This window comes from Melopsittacus undulatus, chromosome 3, assembly GCF_012275295.1.
Source record: "Melopsittacus undulatus isolate bMelUnd1 chromosome 3, bMelUnd1.mat.Z, whole genome shotgun sequence".
NCBI classification, from domain to species: domain Eukaryota; kingdom Metazoa; phylum Chordata; class Aves; order Psittaciformes; family Psittaculidae; genus Melopsittacus; species Melopsittacus undulatus.
The window spans coordinates 7,633,876-7,656,566 of NC_047529.1; the positions used below are offsets into that span (position 1 = coordinate 7,633,876).

General features: G+C 39.2%; 1 protein-coding gene across 4 annotated transcripts in view; it reads left to right on the forward strand.

Annotated features, from left to right (window-relative positions):
* MACROD2 (mono-ADP ribosylhydrolase 2) overlaps positions 1 to 22,691 on the forward strand; it is an 882,506-nt gene that overhangs the window by 178,558 nt on the left and 681,257 nt on the right. For all 4 annotated transcript variants that reach the window (XM_031047552.2, XM_031047553.2, XM_031047556.2 and 1 more), the window contains exon 4: positions 12,473 to 12,502. In XM_031047552.2, the coding sequence (XP_030903412.2) occupies positions 12,473 to 12,502 (30 nt within the window). The remainder of the gene's footprint in view (positions 1 to 12,472; positions 12,503 to 22,691) is intronic.

Consider the following 22,691-nt stretch of genomic DNA (forward strand, 5'->3'; position numbering starts at 1 on the left):
TTGCCACTAGAGAAGTAATTTTATAGTGAGCTTTAAAGGACAATTCATCTTTTCCTTTTCAGAGCAGCTATAAAAACATACTTTACCTGCCTTACAGATGTGCCTTTATATATAGCATAATATGCCTGTAATATCCTTTGACATTACTGGTCTCTGTATTCGTATAAGCCACATTTGTACTTTGCCTAATTTCGCTCTTGTTTTCTCAGTGCATTTTTCAGATGTACTCAGCTGACTCGTATATCATGCTAGTAGTATTAGAATAATAAAATCAAGTGTTTGCCGTGCACAAGTTAGATGATGGGATCCCTCTTTGTGTTTCCTTGGTGTGGAATAGATCACTGTGAGTTATATGCAAATCCTGGATTCTAAAGGTCTACATGGAAGCTTGGAGCTTCTTAACATTTATGATTTTCCTGATGCAAAGTATAAGAACTCTCATTATAGGGACTCTTCATTAGGGACTGTAGTGATAGGACAAGGCGTGACAGGTTAAAACTTAAACAGGGGAAGTTTAGATTTGATATAGTGAAAAAACTCTTTACTGTAAGGGTGGTGAGGCACTGGAATGGGTTGCTCAGGGAAGTCGAGAATGCTCCATCCCTTGCAGTGTTCAAGGCCAGGTTGGACAGAGCCTTGGGTGACATGGTTTAGTGTGAGGTGTCCCTGCCCATGGCAGGGGGTTGGAACTGGATGATCTTAAGGTCTTTTCCAACCCTAACTATTGTATGATTCTGTGATTCTAGAGAATGAGAACTCATTAAAATGCCAACTTAGTAAGAATATGTTTTCAGCAGGTTGCTGTAGGTGGGCTGTACACATTGCAACATTTGGGAGAAAAAAGACTAAACATGGGCAGGACACATTCATCTTACTGTGGGTCTTTGTGCTACATGTATTTATATTCCTTTTTGCCATACAGAAAGATGGGTAAACCAAAAACGCAGAAGTGCTTATTTGACCAACACTTTGAAAACACTCAGTAAGAGGAAAAAACCAGCAGCATATTTTGAAGTGGATAATCTGCTTTCCCAAATTTATCTTTGGTCCAATTGTCTGTAGAAATTGTTTGCAAGACTTTTACCTTTTGCCTTGTTTGCTCTGTTGTAAGCTCTGAGTAGTGAGCCACCATCCTTTTTATTGAAGCTTTCTGTGCAAATACCTCCAAAAGTTAGGTGCTGTGTAATACAGAAAAGCTTGTGATTGAGTTGTGGCCCAGGCAAAGGGTCAAACTATTAGTTTCTTCTATTTGTTTTACACAGTGGTACAACTCTTGAATGTATGGGCAAAATGTTACAAGAAACAATGAAAGGAAATGTTAGCAAAAATAGCAAGTAGAAGCAGTTCTTGCGGTTTTGAGTAGTGGTTATAGCTGAAAGGATTTGTGTTGGAAGTGCTTGTGGTGGTGATGGTGAATTAACCACAAGCATCTTTGCCACCAGAGGGTGAATTCACACCCAGAGGGTGGGTTCACAAAATACAGATGGTCCCATGTTGACACCTGACAGTGCCTCCCTCTCCTCTGGGCACTTAGGGAAAGCATTCTTCCACATATGGTGTTCTGATCTCCATCCGGAAGTTGTGTCTGCTCTAGACAGCTAAAATACATTGTCTAATGGGAATAGCCTTGTGTGAGTCCTGCTTAATAAGGGCAACATTTCCACATCTGAATTCAACCAGTGGAATTAGCAGGAAGTGAGGACTGTGTTAGTGCTGATGCTCTGGTGCTTATAGGATGGTGCTTATGAAGTTATGGATGAGATGTGGCAGCTTGACAGTTTCTGGGTGGCATGGTTGGTGTGTGACAGTGCCACCAGCCTGCCCTCCTGTTGTGCTTCAGAGGAAATGAAAGATTCTTGTCCAGCCCAGCCTCAGTAAATTTTTCATCAAAGCCTTAATACTACTTCTGCCAGATATTATCTGCTTGAATGCATAATCTTATAACAACAGTGCCTATTTACTGCATGTATTTTTTATAATAGCTTTAATCTCCTTCATCATTAAGAAGTGCCTGTAATCTTTGTGTTAAAGAGCTATCTTGAGAGTATAATAAACCTGAGTCCTTGGTTTAGTTCTCACGCAGCCATGGAGTAGCCAAGGAGCAGATACACAGCTGATACAGAGGCAAATTAGGTTCAGGGCACTGTTTGGTAGGCAAATAACCCAGCAGTATGGCTCCAACCTGACAATTGTTGAGCTGTATCATGAACTGTGAGCATCTGCAGCTAGGAGAGATGAAAACCCTCAATAACTGTCCCATACCATCTGAAATCCTGTCATTGCCAGGGATTTCATCTGGGCTCTTGGCTCTGTCACGCCATTGAAAATATCTACAGGCCTTCACATCATTCTGATCACTTGTGATCTCCCTTTTCTTTAAGGATGCTCAGTAGAGCTCTTTCAGTTCTCAGGGCATGTGAAAATGGGAAGCTAATAGTTAAAGTGGAGGGTTTTTTCAGTTTTTTTTTTTTTTCAAAATTTAGATTATATTTCTCCATTTTAAAACATTTCATGGGCTGGATGTTCCAGGAACAGTAAAAAGGAGAGGATAATCAATCTTCCTCTGACTAAGCTGACTTTTATTGTAAAAGGGTCAATTTCTGATTTCTCTGATAAAGGAAGTTGATAGCTACTTTTTATTCTTGATATGTTTCATAGTTTTCACATGTTTTTTGGGGTTTATTTTTTAGTTTATAGATGGTAACTTTTTGAAAGAATCCGGATAAAGTATGGGTAATATATTTGACAACACTATACTCATAGAATCATAGAATAGTTAGGGTTGGAGAGGACCTTAAAATCATCCAATTCCTCACCCCCTGCCATGAGCAGGGACACCTCACACCAAACCATATCACCCAAGGCTCTGTCCAACCTGGCCTTGAACACCGCCAGGGATGGAGCATTCTCAACTTCCCTGACAACCCATTCCAGTGCCTCACCACCCTTACAGTAAAGAACTTCTTCCTTATATCCAATCTAAACTTCCCTGTTTAAGTTTTAACCCATTACCCCTTGTCCTGTCACTACAGTTCCTAATGAAGAGTCCCTCTCCAGCGTCCTGCCATGCATTATTCCTGGTTTGACTGAAATACCAAGGTTATTAAGTTCCACTTTCCTTTATGAAGGAATACATGACTGTTATACAAATATTTAGCCCCATAGCAACAGTTTGGGCCTGTGTTTGAAAACAACATAAAGCACGGTAAAATGCATAAGCAGATTCTCTGTTTCTTCTGTAATGTGGCTCACACTGACCACAGTGGGAGCTGCTTCTAATTTCAGGCTATATAAAGAAAAGATCATTAGAGAGCTTATACAATGCGTTCATATGCAGAGCCTGTTACATTCAACCCAGTTGGAGACATTTTAAAGTAGACCTTACTTCAGTGCTCTACTTGCATGCTCTTCAAATCCTACATGTCTGCACTAGTTGCTTGCAGGAGCTTGTAATTCATTGTCAAAATCTTCCTTCCAGGCTGCTCTTGCAAAAACAGTGCAATAACACCTTGCCTTCCTCTAACTTTGCGGCAAAACTTGCAAGTGAAGTCTTGTCTGCCTAGCTGGAAGAAAACGTGAGGGCTTCTTTGGTAGGGCGTGAGGTGTGCCTTTATTTTCTCTTTCTCCTTTCCTTTTTCCTTTGCTTTTTCAAACTCAATATTGTTTCTGAGCGTTGGTACCCTAAGAAGCAGCAGCAGTGTGGACACTTGCTACTTTAGCTTGAAAATGTGCCCGCTGAGGTGAGCCCTGCAGCTGTAGACAAGCTTGATGTTGCTTAGTCTACCTCTGAATAAATCAGAAGCACCCCAGGGTGTGCCTGCACCACTGGGTACCTCTTACTGCTGGGTATCCTGTGGAAAAACACCCTGTGCTGCTATCAGGGCAAGGCCCCAGGTAGCTTCTTTTCAGCATTGGCCTTTGATTTCGTAATGAGTTAAGGTGTTTTTATGGGTTTGAAGCCTGCATGTGAAATATTCATGTTTCAAGACTGAAATCTGTTAGTTTTCATCACCTTTTGATTTCTTTTCTGGATTTTCAGAGCATAATCATTGCTTTATTAAAACTTTTTTTTGCAATCAGACGTTTTCCTTCTGGAAGTGAAATATTAGGCAATTATTTCTCAGTGATGGAATCTGAAATGAAATCTTGTGATGAGCTACAGGAGAAGTACTATACCGGTGTTTTAAAATGAATTAAAAAGAGAAGAAATAGCTCATAGGATGGTATCCTTGTGTACAGGTAGACTTTGGGAGGTTCCGAGCTGGTTGTAATTTTGAAGACTAAAGTGAAAAGCACAAACAACTTCACTCCAGCGTATTCTGGTTTCCAGATAACATGTTCTGGTACCTTTGGGATAGTGGAAAGATGCACAGATTATACAAATTTCACTAATTATTTTGAAATAGTTACTACTAAAACTGCTTTGTAATTGTGCAGGTAGGACCCAGAACTACCTCTTACTCTATTTTGCGTAGGCTTTTAAATATTGATGACGACTCTGCTTAAATGGATTAATTATATACTGCAGCACTTTGATTCCCTTTAATGTTACATTTGCAAACCACACAAATGGCCTGAATTATGAGATGAAGAATTGGCTGTAGTAGACCTGACTATTTTTTTTCCTCCTTATTCTGCCCTGAAATAAGTTCCTGTTGCTTTACAGCTTGGCTATATTCTAAAATACCTTGATGATCTAGAAGGCAGCTTTAAGTGATTGAGGAAACCACAAGTTGACACGCAAAATAGATGAAATCTTAATTCATAGCTTTTCCCTTTAGCATCTGGTAGCGTGTGTGACAATTTATCAGCCTGTGTTTTAGAAGGAAATTATGTCTGCTTTGTGCCTTTCTTTTTCATGTTAGCCAGAAAATAATGAGAGGAATGTGAGAAACGAGCATACCTTCTGCAGCAGGGTTGGTGTAAAACGTGCCGATGGACGGTTCTGTGCTTGCCAGCCTGTTTTAAGTCTTTTCTAGCCCCTTCCCTTCAAACCACAGCTTCTGTATCAACAAGTCTGTCATCTTCGCCCTCCCAAAGATGAGGTCAGCCTCATTAAACAAGTTATTCTAACTGTCCTTCACAGGGCGCTGGCGGGATAGCTTTGCCATTTGCATCACTTTCTTTCCTTTGATTTGGACTAGGTGTTTCTGGTTTGCTCAAACTACCGGTGGATGGGTACGGAGGGTATGAATTCCATTGGTATGAATGTGTAAAATGCTGGTTTTGTAGGAGTTCACCTGAAATGCTTTGCAGAGCTGTGTTTGGGACTGAAGGGTTCCATTCTTAAAAAGAAGTTCATTTAGTTTTTTCGGGGTATTCCTTTAAGTTACACTTTTTGCTGTGGCTGTCTGACATCAAGAAACAATTGTGGTGATGTGGAGTCCTCAGGCTACTGAAAAGTTTAAGCTCCTTTTAAAGTTGAAGCCTAATCTTCAGTCCATATGGAAGTTTATGCAGCAGCATTTAGGAAGTACTCTCTGCCAAACACTTCTCTCACATATTAGCTTCAGTTTCTGTTAATTTTCCCATTTTGCATTATAGCAATTATTATATTTCACTGTAAGAGAAACAACCTGTCATGTTGCACTTTCTGCTATGAAGGTATGCCGCTGATGTACTCCCAGTTTGAAATGATACACTGGTAGCTGTGTGCTTACTTCCATAGAGCATTAACAGTATGCTGCTGCTGACCGCTGCCATGCCTACATTGGGTTTTGTGGGTTTGGTGGGGTTTTTTAAGTCTTTATATCAGATGTCAGAGATGCTTTGCATTTGACTGATGAAGCTTAATGGGTGCCATGTATAACTTTTAGAAATAGCTTTCTTGCATAAATGCATGTTATATATTGAGTTGGTAATGTATTGGAAGAAGAAAAATGGTGGGAAAGTTTGGACAGTTATTGTTTCCTTATTGAATTCAGAATGTTGTAAAGGCAATTTCCTTGACAGGATCAACTCCTCAGCACTTACTATTATGCAGATTTTTTGCCTCTCTTAATATGCCTATGAAATACCCTTTGCAAGCTTGAAATTGGAGATAATGACACTTGATCTGCAGAGATGGCAAAACATTGTTTTAACAATTTGTTCTCTATACAGAATTTGTGAGGGTGGATTAGCACAGGTTGTATGACCACAAAACCATTTTACTAGTTGCAAACGTAAACCCTGTACTTTTAATTGCACAAAGCCCTCCATTAGGTTTGATTTATCTTGAAAGTAGGACAAACTTGCAGTGTGCACTTGCAGTATTTGGGAAAAAAGTAAGGCATGGAAAATTTAGTCCCTCTCTTTTGTCTCCCACGTCATCTGTTTTGCTAATACAGGTGTTGGAAACTTCATAAGCTGAATCGTTTGGACTCATTAGGTCATGCTCCTGATCATGCAGGGCTTTTAGAAAGAGAGCTTGCAGTCTTTACTAACAATAATATAAGGCTAGTTAGATGTTCACATCTATTTACAGAGGGTTTTTTATGGGCAGAATTGGAGGAGATTTCTTAATACATGGAAGCTCAAGTCTTTGAGTGTGTATTGGGAATATGATGTGCTCTTAATCACCCATTAAAAGCAACCACAGCCCAAAACTATTGAGCAAACTCAAAAGCATCTTTAGGAGCTCTCAGGAACAGGCTGGATCCAGGCCAGGTCTTTGGCCAGTGTAGGAATGGGCAATAGATCTTTCCAGGTACAGAGTGAAGCAACTTGTTCATAGAAAACTTGTGCACTGTAGGAAACAGTTAGGTACTGCTGCCTGTATTATGGAGCTGTTTCTGGTGTATGGTTGCGTGCAGATTATTGTCACACCCTCCAGAATTGGGTAAGTATCTGAAGGCTGTATTTACAAAAGCCACATAGGTGTCTGAAGATGCTAATAGTGGTGCTTACCGATATGCCTATACATTTTAAGTCAGTCTTATTTTGTAAGCTGGGTGGTTTTCTAATTTCCAGTAGTCTCTGCTTTGCATAATTAGGCATTTACATAACTTTGCAAATCTGCGGCCCAGTCTGTTCTCTAGTGTTATTTTACCTCCTGATTGCCGTGGCTTTGTGTGCAAGGAAGTATTTTGAGCCAAGTTAATTATACTGGCGACTGTACTATAGCATATTGTGTATGTCTGTATTTTATTTACTCTGTATACTTCAGAATGACTTCATGATCTTGAAGCTTAAAGCTTTTTACTTTAAAGCACCAAAACACATCTCATGTTAAAAATGGTTGAACGTGCAACGTGCAGTTGTTAGCTCTCTCTTCTTTGTGCTCTCTGCTTTCTTGAGAAAAGATCAAACAGAACCCACTGACAGGTAAGGATGTCTCACAAAACACCTGGAAGAATTGTAGCTTCCCATCCCATAAATTACTGGTACTCTGCTCACCAGCTGCCTGTTACGATGTTTTATTGATGAATAAAAATGGTGTCTGAGGCAATAGAATGTCCTGCGTCTTAAAACACTGCCAGTTATAAAGATGTCTCCTTGAATAAATTTCACAATTAGAAAGTATTGACAAAAATATTCAATCTTTTTTACATCAAAATAAGCTCAAACATCTGCTGCCAAAGTCAGACAGTATCAAGTAATCTTTTAAAAGTATATTTTTATTATCCTGACAGATGCATGGCTGTATGACATAGATGTCAATTTAAGTTACTAGTGCCATTAATACTTGACAAAGACATACTCCCAGAAGAATTTACGTTTCTAAAATGTTGTCAGATGAGTATATGCTAACAAAAAGTAAGCAGAGTTATTCAGCTCTGTTGTGAACAAAGCTAAAAGCATGTTATCCCCAGAGAATCGCAGAAATTGGTGTTCGCATCCTTTCTGTTTTCTGAATTCCACAAAACTGACAGCAGAAAAACTAATTCCGTGTCTGCAAATGTCTGTTTAAGCAAGCCATGCATACCTCCCTTTTCATTTTCTCTCACTGTTGGCTTGCAGCACAGAAAGATTTTCAGTTTCATTTGAGGTGAACTTCTTCAGCATTCATTTTCTTTCCACGAAATTTCAAATAATCCTACTTCTTGGCAAGGATGCTGTTGTAAAGAGAATATTGAGGGAAATGTTAAAAGACCTGTGCCAAAGTTTCTGATCTGCTTATTCAGTCAAAGAAGTGTTGGAAGGCTGTATGACTTCACTCATTAAGAAGGCTGAGATTGAAAACATTCATGTCCAGTTCTTATTTGTCAAATATGCTGGTATATTCATTATTCAAGTTTGTACATGTTAGTAACCTGAGATCTCATTGTGGGAATTCTATAATGAGAAACTGAGCTTACTTTAAATTCTTTCCTTCCAGGTCCTCTATTTTTCTTTTCTTTTTTTTTAATCCTTTCCCCCACAGAAGTTTTCTGGAAGGAATTTTGTTTCTTAGGGCAAGAGTGGAGTATTCTGGGTAGACAGGAGCAGCGTTCATGGAGTTTGGTTAGTAGCTCCGTCCTCGTGCTGCTATTCTGTGTTAAAAATGTAAGTCCATTGAGGTGCCAGGTCATTTGAAATACTGAATTTCTGGCTGAATTTGGGGTCATAAACATCACATTAAAGGCTAAATTGTTATACTCAGTGATTAGAGGCTGTGTTTTCTCTTAAATGGATTTTTCCTTTTTTGAAGAGTAAGTTTTTTCTTAGAGATGAGCCTAAACTTTGTAGAAACGCATTTTACTGCTAATGGTTCTAATGTAGCTAAATCTATAACTAAAGGGCTGAAAGCCGTATTAATACTTCTAGATGTATTTCCATTTGCTGTTGTGAGGCAGACTGGAAGTGAGATCTGTCTCTCACAATGCAGAGTTCAAGCCTTTTTAAAGTGGTAGTGATGCACTGCATCTCCTGGTCTCATCCTGAAGCCACTGTTTGAAGTACACCGCAGGAACTGGTGCCCAGATGCGATTGTGTTTTACCTTATTGTTATTACTATTTTTTATTGAACCCTGTGTCACTGGTGCAGGCAGAAATACTTGAAATCAGGTGAGCTCTCTGCCCCTTGCAGGCCATTGCTAACTGAGGTTTTTCAGATGGAGCTCTATCCATGTGGGTTGTGTTTCAGTCTGAGAAGGAAGTACGTATTCTGGCTGCCTGACCACTCTCTGTCATCACTCCTCTTAGTATAAATGGGTCCATATTAAAATAATATTTCGAGGTTTTTATTGTGAGTGGATTTTTAAAATTAATGGCCAGGAATCTATTGTAGAGTGTAGTTTTTAAGGAGGAAATTTTAGAAAGGTTGACTTGAAAGAGTAATGAGGGGAATAAAATCAGCTGCAAGAAGTTTTTACCTCACATTTCTTTGGAGCCCCTTTTATGCTTGTTTTTTTACTGTTCTTTGCCTTGGTAACTTGGTAGCAGTTCAGTCTTCCTCTTTCCTCCCACTCCAAGTGTCCTGTGACTTCTGAATCTTGTCCATCTCTGGAACAGAGAAATAAGAAGCTGGTCAAGATGGATGTACTAGTTGTCTGTTAATGTTGTAGTGTGTGCTACCTAAGGCTGTGCATGCCCTGAGTTGCAAGTGGAGGTGTGCAAGTAAGTGCACAGGGTTGTGGTGCAGGCTTGGGGGGAGTTTGGACTGCATCAGGTCTGGAGATGGAAGCTCCCAGTGTCCCACCGCTGGTCACTCATACCTACCCATAGCTGTACCTCTACAGTGGGAGCCCCTTTCGCAGTGTTTTTTGAGACTTGATCATATAGAAGCACTGATGGACAAAATGCAGCTGTAGGTTAACACTGAGGGACTGAGAAGAGAGGCTGTGCTTGCCCCAGTGTAATGCAATGTGATGACAGCTATGGGGCCGTGCTGACCTGCTCTCTGAGCTCTGGCAGGGGGAAAGGTTTCATTTGGTGCTAAGTGACAAGTTACTCCTTTAATGGTAAGGCTTTCCCAAAGATGGACAGAGAGAGGTGTATTTTATTGAACCTTTCAGGTACAGTCTGAAAAATCTGAAAGTAAAACTCCTCGCTTTTTGAATGTCACATTATCTTTCAGGGAAGGATCCTGTAAATTCAGTCATGATCTTTCCTGGCATCATAGGAAAATGGCTTAATTTTCCTTCTAGTATGCGAGCATAATTCCTTTTACAAAAAAGTGCCTGTGAGTTATTACTGCAATTTCAATAGCTGTAGCATTGCAGCCAAAAATGTATTTGAACTGTTTTTGCTGTTTCTATAGAGAAGTGTGTGATGCTGACTTATAGTACATGTTAGTGACAAGTTTTATAAAGTATTGGAAAGATGAACATTGTCAGGAAAAGTTAATGAGAGAAACATAATTCTCTGAGAAGCCATTGAATGGCAGTTTGCAATAGGGATGTTGGCTGGGTATCAGAAGGAACATTTTTAGCAGTGGAAACTTTGGATACAGTGACATATAACAGGTCTTAGCTGTGTCTCTCAAGTCTCCCAAACATAATAGCTGAAATTCTAGAATTTGACTCATTTAAGAATTAGAACAGTAATTGTAGGTGTAGTCTACTGTACCAAACAAGAGTAAGCTTGAATAGCAGACTCATGGCAAATGACACTTTGTTACTTGCATTTTCTTCTGATATGAAGTACAGTGATTTTTGTCTCGGATAAACTCATCTTACTGCAGGAAAGGTGATTTTGCCTGTTACAGGAAGCCTTTGGAAACTGCTGTAAAAATATGGTTTTAATCAGTGTCTTTAATAGCAAATTTCAGTGAGGGCAAGATCAGGTAAGTATAGAAAGACTGAAGTTCAGTGGCACTCTTTGTATGTCTGCACACATTTAGTATTACTATCATTATATTTTTTTTCAAAGGCAGTTTATATACAGCAATATTTCTTCCCTGCTAGCACTTTATAGAGGACAGCCAAGAGATGTTCATCAAGTATGGATGATTATGTTGCCCTCTTTTTCAAGTTTCCATTTTGTGCCTATGCCTGTTGCTCCAACCTTTTTGCATCTCCAAGTGTTTCTTTGAAAATGGCTAGAAATAAAGATTATTTACCCATTTTCCTCTGTCCAGTCTTACAGAGTATTAAAACTTGTATTGGATCAGAACGATGCATGAGAACATCTCTCTAGGTCCTTATCTCAATGATTTGCTTACTCAGTGAATGTAGGAACAACCAGTTCTGGGATGGATAACTGTCTGTAATTTGCTTTGATTTGATATGGTCAGCTGTGCTGGATATAAAGCTGCGTATTTATTTCTTTAGAGAACATTGAATTTTGAATAATATAAAGCCACTTCTTGAGTCACTGTTAAGGTAATAGTATTCGTGGTACATGTTGCTTTTAAAATCAGAGATCTTGGGTATTCTACTTTGATGGAAAACCTAGCTTGGCAATGAAGACAGTTTTATTGCAGTGTCGGGGAAAGCTGGCTCAAATGGTTGAGCAGAAAGTTGATGTTAAGTCAAAGGTGTTTGTAGAATGTCTGAGAAAGAAATGAGGAAAACAAAGGTAGCTGTCCATTTTTTGTGAGTCTCAAGTAAGTGATAGAAAGAAACAGCAGCAGGGAATTTACAGTCTTCTATTAGGAGGAGAGGGAAATTGTAGAAACAATTATGTATAAGCATAGGAAGCTTGGATACTGGAAAATACCTAATTTATTCTGTGTATTTTGCCATCTACCTTTGTCCTGGAGCAGAAAATGGTTTGAGGTATTGCCTCCCTTTTACTCATCAACAAGCAGTAAGAAGTACCTTGGCTATTTCTGTGTGTTCTTTCCTTATAGTCTTGCTTCTATATTGTGTTCTATTTATGTTATGATATGACAGGGATTTGTTTCCCACACATCTACAGGGCAGGTTTAGAAGCCTAGGCTTTCCTTCTGGCTTTTTTTTTTGCCTAGGCAGTGAAAGGAAAATGTTTGGCATGGCTCCAATTGTGCTAGCTTAATTTGAAGGACTGTCTTGTGTCACCATGCTCTGAAAATTGCTTTCCGTAAGTGATTTATCCATTTCTGGCATGGGTAGCTGGATGATTGTGGTACAGAGGCAATTAAGCATACTGAGTGAAATCCCAATTTAATTGCATACATTTGTAAAACACGCTTTTGTATCGGTGTGGCCAGGGGTTCTTGTTGTCACCCTCAAAGGTCCAATGTCATAGAAAGCAAGGGGAGCTACCCCAAAGTTGCATCAAAGTCTATTTATGTTTCTCTAAAATGAAAGACTTTTACTTCATTTGATAATCACAAAGGAATGTGGTTTATAGAATTATTACTTCAAAATTGTAACTTCATAAGCTACTCAACACATTAGCTTTAATAACTGTATTACTGTCTTACTTATTAGCTTATATGTTCAAAGATATTGCAAAACAGCTCAAAGGGAAAGCCTAATCACAAATTACATAAATGATTGGTTTTGCAATGAATGTTTTTAGATAAGTGAAAAGTATGAAAGTTACTGAAACAATGGAAAATATCTTGTGAAGCATCTTTCTGTTTTGGCTCCATCTATATTTAGGAAGCTGAATGCTAACAATTCTCCTTTTGTTCTTCTTACAGCTAATTCCACCCTTCTCGGAGGTGGAGGAGGTGAGTCTTTGCTTAATGTTCTATTTATTCTTAAGTAAGTGTGAAATATATGCTGAAGTAATGTAGTGTTTACTTGGTTATAAAACAATGTGTGATAAGTTCAAAAGATAGAAATGTAAAATTATAAGGTGGGAGGACTCACTGAAGTCGATAACCTTTCATATCATCAAGAGTCAGGGTTTGTGCCTGCTGCTGGATCTGGTTTCTCCTCTGGATTAGACTAAATCTGACCTTGTAAGGCTGACTAAGGCTAACTGAAACATAAAGGAACTGAGCTGCTTTATGTTATGTTTAAGTATTTAGGATTTTAGTTTACTTCAAGGAAACCTTGAGTCCATGTTAAATAAACGGTTTCAAAAGAAATGTTAAATAATTAAAACATAATAAAAAGTCATTTTAGTGAATGAATGAGGCATTATCTTTATACTTAAAAAGACCCCCACCTTGGTTACTTACCCCATTCACTTTGCTGGAATTCAATACAGACCTTCAGTGCATGTAAGCGATGCTACCAATGTGCCTCCTAGTAGGGCAGATATACACAAGTGCATGTAGTGGGTAGTGTTTCCAAATACATGGATGTTGTTTTATGTTGGTTGATTGACGCTATTTTGCTGTCTGTAATACTGTAGAACCGTGGCCATCAAACCTTTCACAATTGTTAACAATTCAGGGGAAAAAAAGCCCATGAAGAGCTTGATCTCAGTTTTCTGTGACTTCCCCTGCCTCCCAGAGGGAAGTAAAAGAACTTGGTTCTGGAAATTTCACAGTACAGGAGTCGTACAGGCAGCAACTAATCTTCATTCCTGGCTGGAGTTAAAAGGACTTGATGATCAGAGCTTACATATGTAAGGGGAAAGGGCTCTGTGAAAAGACAGAAGATCGCTGTTGCTTGTGAGGCTTGAGGATAAGTCGTCAAAGCTTTTGTTTTAACACCCTAACCAAACAGTCAGCCCTTATTTGTGCCCTATGAAAAGGTGCTTGCCAACTGTGCCCGGCTATCTAAAATAGAACCGTGCACGTTTCTCAGCTGTGTGTCCAGACAGTAAAGTCCAGGGAAGCCTTACCTGGTAATCCCATTGGATTAATCTGTTTCTTTTGATTCGAGTTAGTTGTTTGCAGTGTACCCATTTTTTTTCTTCTCTTTTTATAAAAGATAATCCTTTAAAAGGTAATCCTTGACTCGCCGCTCCTGGGCCTGCGGAGCCATTTGTGTACCTCCTCTGCGGCGCTTGCTCCCAGCTGGTAACGTCAAAGGAAAATCATAAATCAATGCAAATATTCAAATTCCAGCCGGGTTCCCAGAGCTCTGCTGCTGCCGAAAGGATTTGGCTATTGACTTTCCGTGCTATTTATTCAGCTGGACTGTACTTCCAAAGTTGATGTCCGTTCAGCGTGGCACTAGATAACATGGCTCTCCCTCTGCGGCAGATGGGATGAGCTTGGTGCTGCGGGTCAGATTGGGGTTTTTTGCCTGTATTTTATGTGGTGAATGTTGAGGAGTTTCAATCAAGTTAATCTATTGTCAATTAGAAACATCTCCTCCACTCCCAGGCTCCCTGGTCTTCCCCACAACTCCAGGCAGGCTGAGGTGATGGCGGCACGTGAGGCTGAGGGAGGATGCTGCTGTACCTTCTCTTCTGCCTCTTCCCTTATTCCTGCTGGCCTTTTGGGCTTTCACCACCCTGCCAAGGCCGGGTGTTGGAGCGAGATGATCTGAAGATCCTTTCCAACCCAAAACACTCTGTGATTCTATAGAAGCTCCCTTATAATAAGGGTAATATAAGTAGTGTGGGTAAGCTCCTGTGGCAGGTTGGGTTTTGGCACTGTGGGTCCCTTGAGGAACTGGCTGCAACAGGCTGCGGGCGGTCAGGGCAGCCCCATGGCCTCCCACAGAGGAGGTCTCCCTGCATCCCTCCTGGTCTGAACCCCAACCCCAGGTTCTTTAATCTCCAGTGGAAGGATAACAACATTCCTCCCGGCTGGTGACACAGGTAAAATACCAAATTTTACTATTTTATGGCTTAGAGTTTGGCTATGGTTGAGGTTTGTGTTCTGGAGCTGCCCTTGGGTAGGGTTTCTGGTGCGTCCTCACACAGTGCACTCCCTCTGGTTTTCTGAGTGTTCTGAGGAAAAATCCTGGGAAATTTGTTGCCAAAGTACTCCCATATTTGTGCAGTCACCATGGGGTGTCTGTGGCTCCACCCTTGGGTGCATGCATTGGTCTTTAGGAGAAGGGAAGGGTCCAGGGAGCCTGCAGGCTGGAGCTTGCTCAGGGGAGCACAAGATGGAGGCACCCCTGCCTGCCTCAGGTAGATGAAGCCGGGAGTCCCTGCCTCTGGGTAAAGGGACTTGATACTGTACATGTACATCTCTCCCTAGAAGGCATCGTTTCATTTCCAGTTGAATGTGTTTGGATTTTAAGTTCAGGATATATTTTTTCCAGCTGGAAGTGGCGGCAGCACTCCATGTGAAATATTGCTAGTGAATTATTAAAACTTTATTGTATACGTAAACACCAGAGCCTTCTTTTGATTGAAGATACTGAATATTTATGATAATGCATAATACCAGTGTAGTTTCTCCAGTAATGGGATTCAGATCTCTTCAGTAACGCTTGTTAATTTAATCTCTTTGTCACTGCTGGGGGTATGGATGCGCATCTTAGTTTTACAGAAAATGAAAACCAGAGATTTCCACTTGTCCAAGCTTGTGCAACAGGTTTTGTGATTTGAAGCTGCTTTCGGGCTGTTCTGTGTTTGAAATCTTCCAGAATTGAGCTCAAATTAGTTGGAAATAGTTATTTGAACACCCTGCTCTAACATTTGTGCATTACTCAATATGTATGTAAAAACCATCTTCTGCAGGGGAACCGCTGAGGGACCCAGGGGGGCAACGTTGTCAGTAAATGGAGTGCATTGGTTTTATGCTCAGGTGCTGATGGGTTTTGGTGGCTGCTTATCATCCCTGTGTCACCTCAGAGCCACACATCAGGGCATCCGTGTACTTTGATTTCCCAGAGCCAGAAGTACTGATTTGTTCTCGCATTCCCCATTTAAATACTGTCTATTCATTTTCATGACCATTTGGAATGAAGAGATAAAAGCACAAAAGATACCAGAAACAATTTTTCACTGAGCTGTTTAATCATAAAATCGAGAAACCCACAATAGAGTCTTAGGAGAATCTTTAGTTAAATATAGATGTCGAAGGTTTCTTTCTGCTTTTCAAATAACTCTGAAGTTTCCAGGATTTCATTATGACTTTGGTGAGTGAGCCTTTTTTTCTTTCTCATTCTTTACTGTTTTTAATAATTGATTTTTAATTAGGAGGTGTATTTCACTTTCAGGTCTGGATTTATCACACATTCAGCATCTCACTGCTTCTGTTAACTTGCTCAGAGCATTATGACTTATTTGTGCACCATGTATTATTTGCCCCATTATGTTCAACAGTGCAGAGGTGAAAATTATTAAGAAAATTGCCTGCATTTGGAGGGAGTGAAGAAAAAAACCCACTTGGTATTTTGAGAAGAAGTGACCCCTTTTAAAAATGTATCATGAAGTTTTGGCTGCTGAGAAATTGAAATGCCCTATTTTTGTATGGCAGTTTTTGCTTTCATTCTTTTACAGCTCTGTTAAGGAATGAATGTATGTGATTTCTTCTTCCTCTTATGGTTTTGGATAGTCTGCAGGGTTTTGGGGGTTTTATGCCCCACTGTCCCCACTTAATTATCAGTTAATTTCCTTGGGGCTCATTTTTCTTTTACTTCATTTTTCTGACTGTAATCAAGTTCTTGTTACGTGCTGATTTCTGGATTTGCTTGCTTTCTTTGACCTTAAATTGAGTGTATATTTAAATAGCAAACTATGGATTTTTGGTGGTTTTTGCCTCATAAAGTTCTGTTGCCCTATGCTAGAGTTCAGGAAGGAGACATCATCATTTAGCGTGTCCTGTTGTGAACATAATTTTTGTCAGCTCTGTACTTAGAAATGGTAGTTTTGTCTTTAAAAACTCTGAGTTATATTCACAGTCTTTTGGAAGCGTTGTTTGGACCCAGTTGAAGTTTATTGCTGCAAGAGATCTGTCTGCTTTTCTGTTTCTCTCCATCTTTCTTTTTTTGGCTGGTGTAACCATGTCTTTTCTAGGGCTTTAGCTGGCATGGGGAAAATTAATTCCTATATAGCCATAAGTATGTTACCATATCTTAAAAGCAGACCAGACCTACCTCTCCAATCTGCCAAGATACGGTTTGTGGGCATGTCATTTTAAGCAGCTCTTAACGGCATGGGGAGCTTGTATTCATGATCACAGCAGGGATCTGTGTTTCTCTGTGCATTATTGGGTGGACTCCATTTTGAAGTGGGATTTGCTTGCCTTCTTTGTTTGCCTTTATATCTGCGTTAGATAATGATAATGGCAAAAAAACAAAGTGTTTTCTCCTGATAGATTTACCACAGACAGACTTCTGTCCTGGAGAACTGGTTTATCAGGAGGAAAATGAGCTATTCAGTGGCTGGAGCCTTTTGCTGTTCTAAGCACAAAATTGCATGGTGCAGGAGGCAGTCAGTATGCCACTATAGAGGCATCTAGTGCCAAATCAGCCCAGTAGGATCTCAAAGGTAAAGCCTTGGATCTGGCAGATAGGGCAAATGGTTGTGTGGGGCTCTGCATCCTTCCAGAATGACAGCTGAAGGTCACAGATGTCACATTTAGTACTACTGTTCGAACATCTGGATTTGAGCACCAGCCACTTGGGTCCAGATAGATGGTGGAATTGTTCATCTTCAAGCAGGGGTGTAGCAGGTGTGTAGCACAGCCATCCTGGCTGCTGCTAATGCTGCAGAAACAGCAGATCACTGCTGGCAGGGTGCTGCTGCAAAGCCACTGGTGTTTGCCAGCCACCCTGTCAATTTGTCAATTAATTGCAGACTAATGAGTTCCAATAGCCAGCGATTATCCAGACAGTAGTGGCAGGAAGGAAGAGCTGACACAAATACCTTTACTTGACATCCCTTTCATTTGCCAGGGATAAAGATTTTATTCCCACGGTTGGGACCCAGGTACACAACTATTTTCTGGCCACCTTCTGTTAGTTAAACCTCTGCTAAAATAAAAAAGAAGGTTTTGCACTGTCTGAATAGTAACTTCACATCAACTTATATAGCAAATGAATATTCATGATGCTGAGAAGTGAAAGTTTTACAAGAGAAAATTGGAGGCAGGAATGAGACAACTTGCAAAACACCCCCTAGCAGTGTGAGAATACTTTAAATACTAGACTGGCCCTATGCTAGCCCATTCAAAATGTATAACAGGAAGAAGAGAAGCCTCTTTTATCCTGAACCAGGATGAGATGCTCTCTGTTTTGGATTTCACAAGGCTTGGGCTTGATATTTACATAATTTAAATGCAAGTGAAGCAAGGGTTTAAATCCAAAGTTCAAATTTGTGCATGACGTGCGCATAACATGAATGCATCCCTTGAGAGGAGAAAAAAGAGTTTGGAGAGGGAGCACTGACAGGATTCTTTCATCAAGAAAATAAGCATTATTATTTTGTATTTTTTTGTGTCAGTCTGTTGGCATGTTCTTGTATCATGTCAAATGCATTTGTCAGATTGGGGTGTGCTTGCAACAAATGTCTTCATGGAACAAATGTGCTTCATCTGGGATTTCAACTATCTTCAAAAGCATTCAGTTGCTTTGTACACTTCATCATCATATCTTAGGTATTTAGATAATAGCTATGGAGATACAAAGATTTTCCTAGCGAATAGTGATCATGAAGACAAACTGATAATTTAAGGCAAATGGCCATTTGCCTTTGTTGCTAATTAATCTCTTTCTGCTATAAGATTGCTACCACAATTCTGTAGGGTTGTTCAAATGTTTTATCTCTTTTGACTATTTGCATGCTGTTCTTTTTCATCTCTGTAAACAGAGCGGTTTGAGAGGGCTGTATCCACAAGTTCACCCACTGTGACAGTGCATCAGCCAATTAAAATTTCAGTATTTATGCATTTATGTATTTCTTTCTGTATAGCAGTAATACCAGTTCCATTGGTAGCCCATTAGCTCAGGGTAGACAGTAACCTTTTCAAGGTGTTTAGATCAGCCCAAAATCTTGTTATTATTTATGAGGATTTTGTTGGATCAGATTAAAGCAAATAGATTTCTCTGTAATTTAATTGCATTTATAGAATTCGTTCAAACATCCTGTGTAAGCAAAGTGTTTCTTTACAGGTCAGTTATTCTTGAAATGTTTTTTTCTTTGTTTTTCAATCTGTGTATGTATGTTTGCTTTCTGCCTTCTGTTGCTGCAGTGGGTATTTCCATGTGAGTTTTTGTTTAGCTGTAATTAAAATGAGTGGATTTTCTCATTTTGCAGTGCATCTAGAGGTATAATGATGATAGCTCTATAAATAAATAAGTACAGTTTATTTCCAAGGACCCTTAACTCAAACTACCATGCTTATATTTAAAGTGTGTACTCTACTCTAGTTTCTTTTTTGTTGTTGAGGTTGGTTTTGTTTAAATATGAGACATATTTTGCCCTTGGGCTATATAGAGTGATAACTTCCTTTCTGCAGTCATTTTATACATTCTTACAGTTGTGGGTAATAATCATAAACAGGAAGTCTGTGGATTGATTTAAAGTATTTCTTAGTTGTTGCCTAATTGTATCCTGTTAATTACACTTTCCCAGCAGTTACTTAAAAAAACATAAAATGATGTTCTGCTATTTACAGGAACTGGTACAGGTTTGTGATCAGGTGTTCAGTTCAGATGTGTACATGTAGTCGTTGACACACACAAATGATTTTCCCTAATGATGACATCTTAAAAATACATGTTCCACCTGCATTTCTGTGAAGTGATGCTCCTGTCCCAGTCAGTGGTACAGGAACGTGACTGTGTGCTTCAGTCATGCAAATAACGTAACATTTCATGTGTCCAGGCATAATTACTCACTGCTGTCCTCAGCCTTTTAATATTGCTGCTGTGTTCACTTAATTAGGCATTAGAAAGTGATGTTTTATTTTTCAGTCATCAGTTACCGAGTGCTGAGTCCACAACACTCTGAGCTCCCACTTTAATCAAGGCGTTTTTCTTTCTCAGATAGACTGACGTGCTGACTCTCCTCATTGTGTTTCATTTGTTATCAGGTAATTACAGTGTTATGTACCCACAACTGAAAAATGAACAAACACAGCTTCTGCCATATATGTATAAATACATACATACTTATTTATATATGCATGTCACTACCTATGTTTGTGACTGAGTCTTGCAGTCCTTTCAGGAAGTCAGACTTGGTATGTGTGTATTAATAAGTAAATAAAAGTATAGCATAAATTTTCTTAGACTGGGAAAGACCTTAGTTCGTGGTCATTGAAAATATAAGGTGCTCGTGATAAAAATCCAATTGGAAAAGTCAGGCAGTTATGTAAGGAATGTATTTCCTTCCTATTTCCTTTTTGTTTCATGTTATGGGACAGAGCTGCAAATCAGGGTGAGAGATCAAAAGAAACCTTCCCTAATTCACAGATATCATATGATGATATATGGCTATTCACAGTATGTTTGTTACATGAATTGGACATATGCTCTAAAAATGTTAAACACTTTATCCACGTGCAGTCAGATACCTGTATGCCCCACATGTATGTCTTTTATGCAGAAAACACAGTTATTCTTTCATTTATCAAGGTGCTGTTCAAATATCTTGGAATCCTTCTGTTGAGACTCTCCCCTTGTAGTTGAAGAGCACAGCTCCTGGGGTGCGAATAGAATCTGGGAGTGCTAAGTCAGGCACTTGAGTATCTGTATGTGCCAGCCTATGGAAGAGTTTTTAAAATTAAGCATTTGTTAGATTACTTAAAGATAAATCTGTAAATTGGGACACCTGTCAAAGTTGCTCAGTTTCACATTAGCGATCTCCACAGTGTCCCTTTTGCTGAGGTAGGAACAAAGTGAGCACTGCACTGAAGACACGTTTTGTTAGTCTCAGACAAGGGTGGTGGTAATTTTAAGCCTGGTTTTCAGATGTAAGGTCTTCTGTGGAAGGAGCAGGATTCAGTAGGAGGAAAACACAAAATGCAATTTCAATGTTTAAAATTTTAATAATAAAATAAATAGAATAAATGAAATAAAGAAGTGATGGAAGTACTTGACTTGTAGACATAGAGGCATTTTTGAGTATCAGCCCATTCACTGAAGCTTTCATGCTGGTGTGCCTAAACATATATTAAGGACCACCTCCCGTAATGGAGAGAATTTATGGTAGCTAGTTAATTCTGTTTCTGAATAAAGCAATTACTTCTTAGTCACTGTATTTTCAATTTTGAATTGAATTTTTAAATAAAAAACATGATTAAACTATAAAGGCAAGCAAAAATGCAAGTATTGAAATTATTAGTATTGTAGAAAGAGTTTACACTTTGCTTGCTGCATAGAATGAAGGATTATGAAATCAGGTCTGCAATCACCTCTCACCTTCCATTTCAGGTTTTCTGCTCTTTCCACAGAGTTTCACTACTCATAAATGAGTTGCTCTTTGCCGATCACAGTTTTCCAAAGTTCCTTTGTTCTCTGCAGAACGCTTACAGATTATAGCATACTGCTTTTCAAAAGCCAAGAAAACCTTCAGCAGAGTAGCTGGCAGGATGGTTGAGTCTTGGAAAGGTCTGTCCTTAGTTCTGTGTGCCTATCTTCCTTCCAGATTTGAGAAGCCTCTATCAGGCAGACAGTGTAAAGTGGGATGAACTTTTGGCATAATAAGAAAAATTAAATGTGGTGACTGCTAATGAAGGATTAAAAGTATTATATAGGTGGAACTGATTTTTAATGGACATTAGTGGAAAATCTGCATGTACAAGTCTGCCTTTGCAGTTGCTTATCTTTTCTGACAGATAATACTGGATGGTAACACAACTTCCAGTTGCTAATTCTCTTTCTAATGCCATACAGCAAGCTACAAAGTAGACAGCTCCTATGATTTAAGAAACAAAACAGTTCCGCAACCTTTCTTGGGCTTCAAGTTTAGTGTGAATGACTTTGTGCATTCAATTTAAACTTATTTTTTTTAAATCAGTTGCAGTGGGGAAACAGTAAACTGAGGTGTTAAGTAACCAGGAACATGAACTGCTGAAGATGGCTTTGATACAAGGGGATTGGAACTAGATGATCTTAAGGTCCTTTCCAACCCTAACTATTCTATGATTCTATGATTCTATTATATGAAAGAAAACACATGATGAACCTCATCTGTATAAGCATTATTATCACAGAATCCAAATGCTCCACAGACCTTTGGTGTATTTATCCTGATTGCTCTGTAAACAGAGAAGTAATGTTTTCTGCATTTTACAGTTGGGAAAATGAGACAAGGAAACCGTATGTTTTGCAAAAGGTCCAAATAGAAAAGCGCAAGAATCAGTTCTCTGAAGGCAAAGCATAACTCACTGGGGTTTCATAATGCCTGCATCAGTCTTGCAAAAAGGAATTTTGATTCCTGTTTGGAAGGAAGAGGGATTTTAATTTTAGTACCAGTTTCATGGGTCGCAACAGGATGGTGTTTGGAAATAGAGAAAGCATTCTCTACTGAGAGCAACTTCCTGACAATTAGACCTTAATTGGTTACACAGCAAATTCTCTAAAGGAATAGCAGAAGGACCACCAACTGGAAGTAAGATCCTGCTAGATATCCAGTTTTACACTAATGGAGATGAAATCTGTATGTAGGGAAAAATCAGATGTGTTTGAGGCTGCCACCGTTAATAATTCTAAATATACTGTTCTTACTTGGGGCTTTTGTATATTAAGTTAGAGAAGGGCTGTTGTAATTCGAATTTGTATCGTATTAACAACAAAGAACTTTAAAATCTTTGATGACAGAAAGAGGGAATCTTCTGGATTACAAAAGTATCTAATTTTATTATCAACCAAATGTAGCCTTTTCCAACAGCAGAGGAATTTCAGTGATTCTACATTTAAAAGTTCATAGAGTTATGTGCAAAACAGTGGTTGGGGTGTTTTTTTCTTTACAAAGTCCCCTTATTTGCATCTTCTTCCTCGTTCTTAGGTAAATGCCTTGCAATATGTAGCGTTTGCAATTCAAGTTTCTTCTAAAGCTAATTTATCCTTTCAAGCTGCAGAACCCCCCATTTGCCATTTGGGTTGACAGCT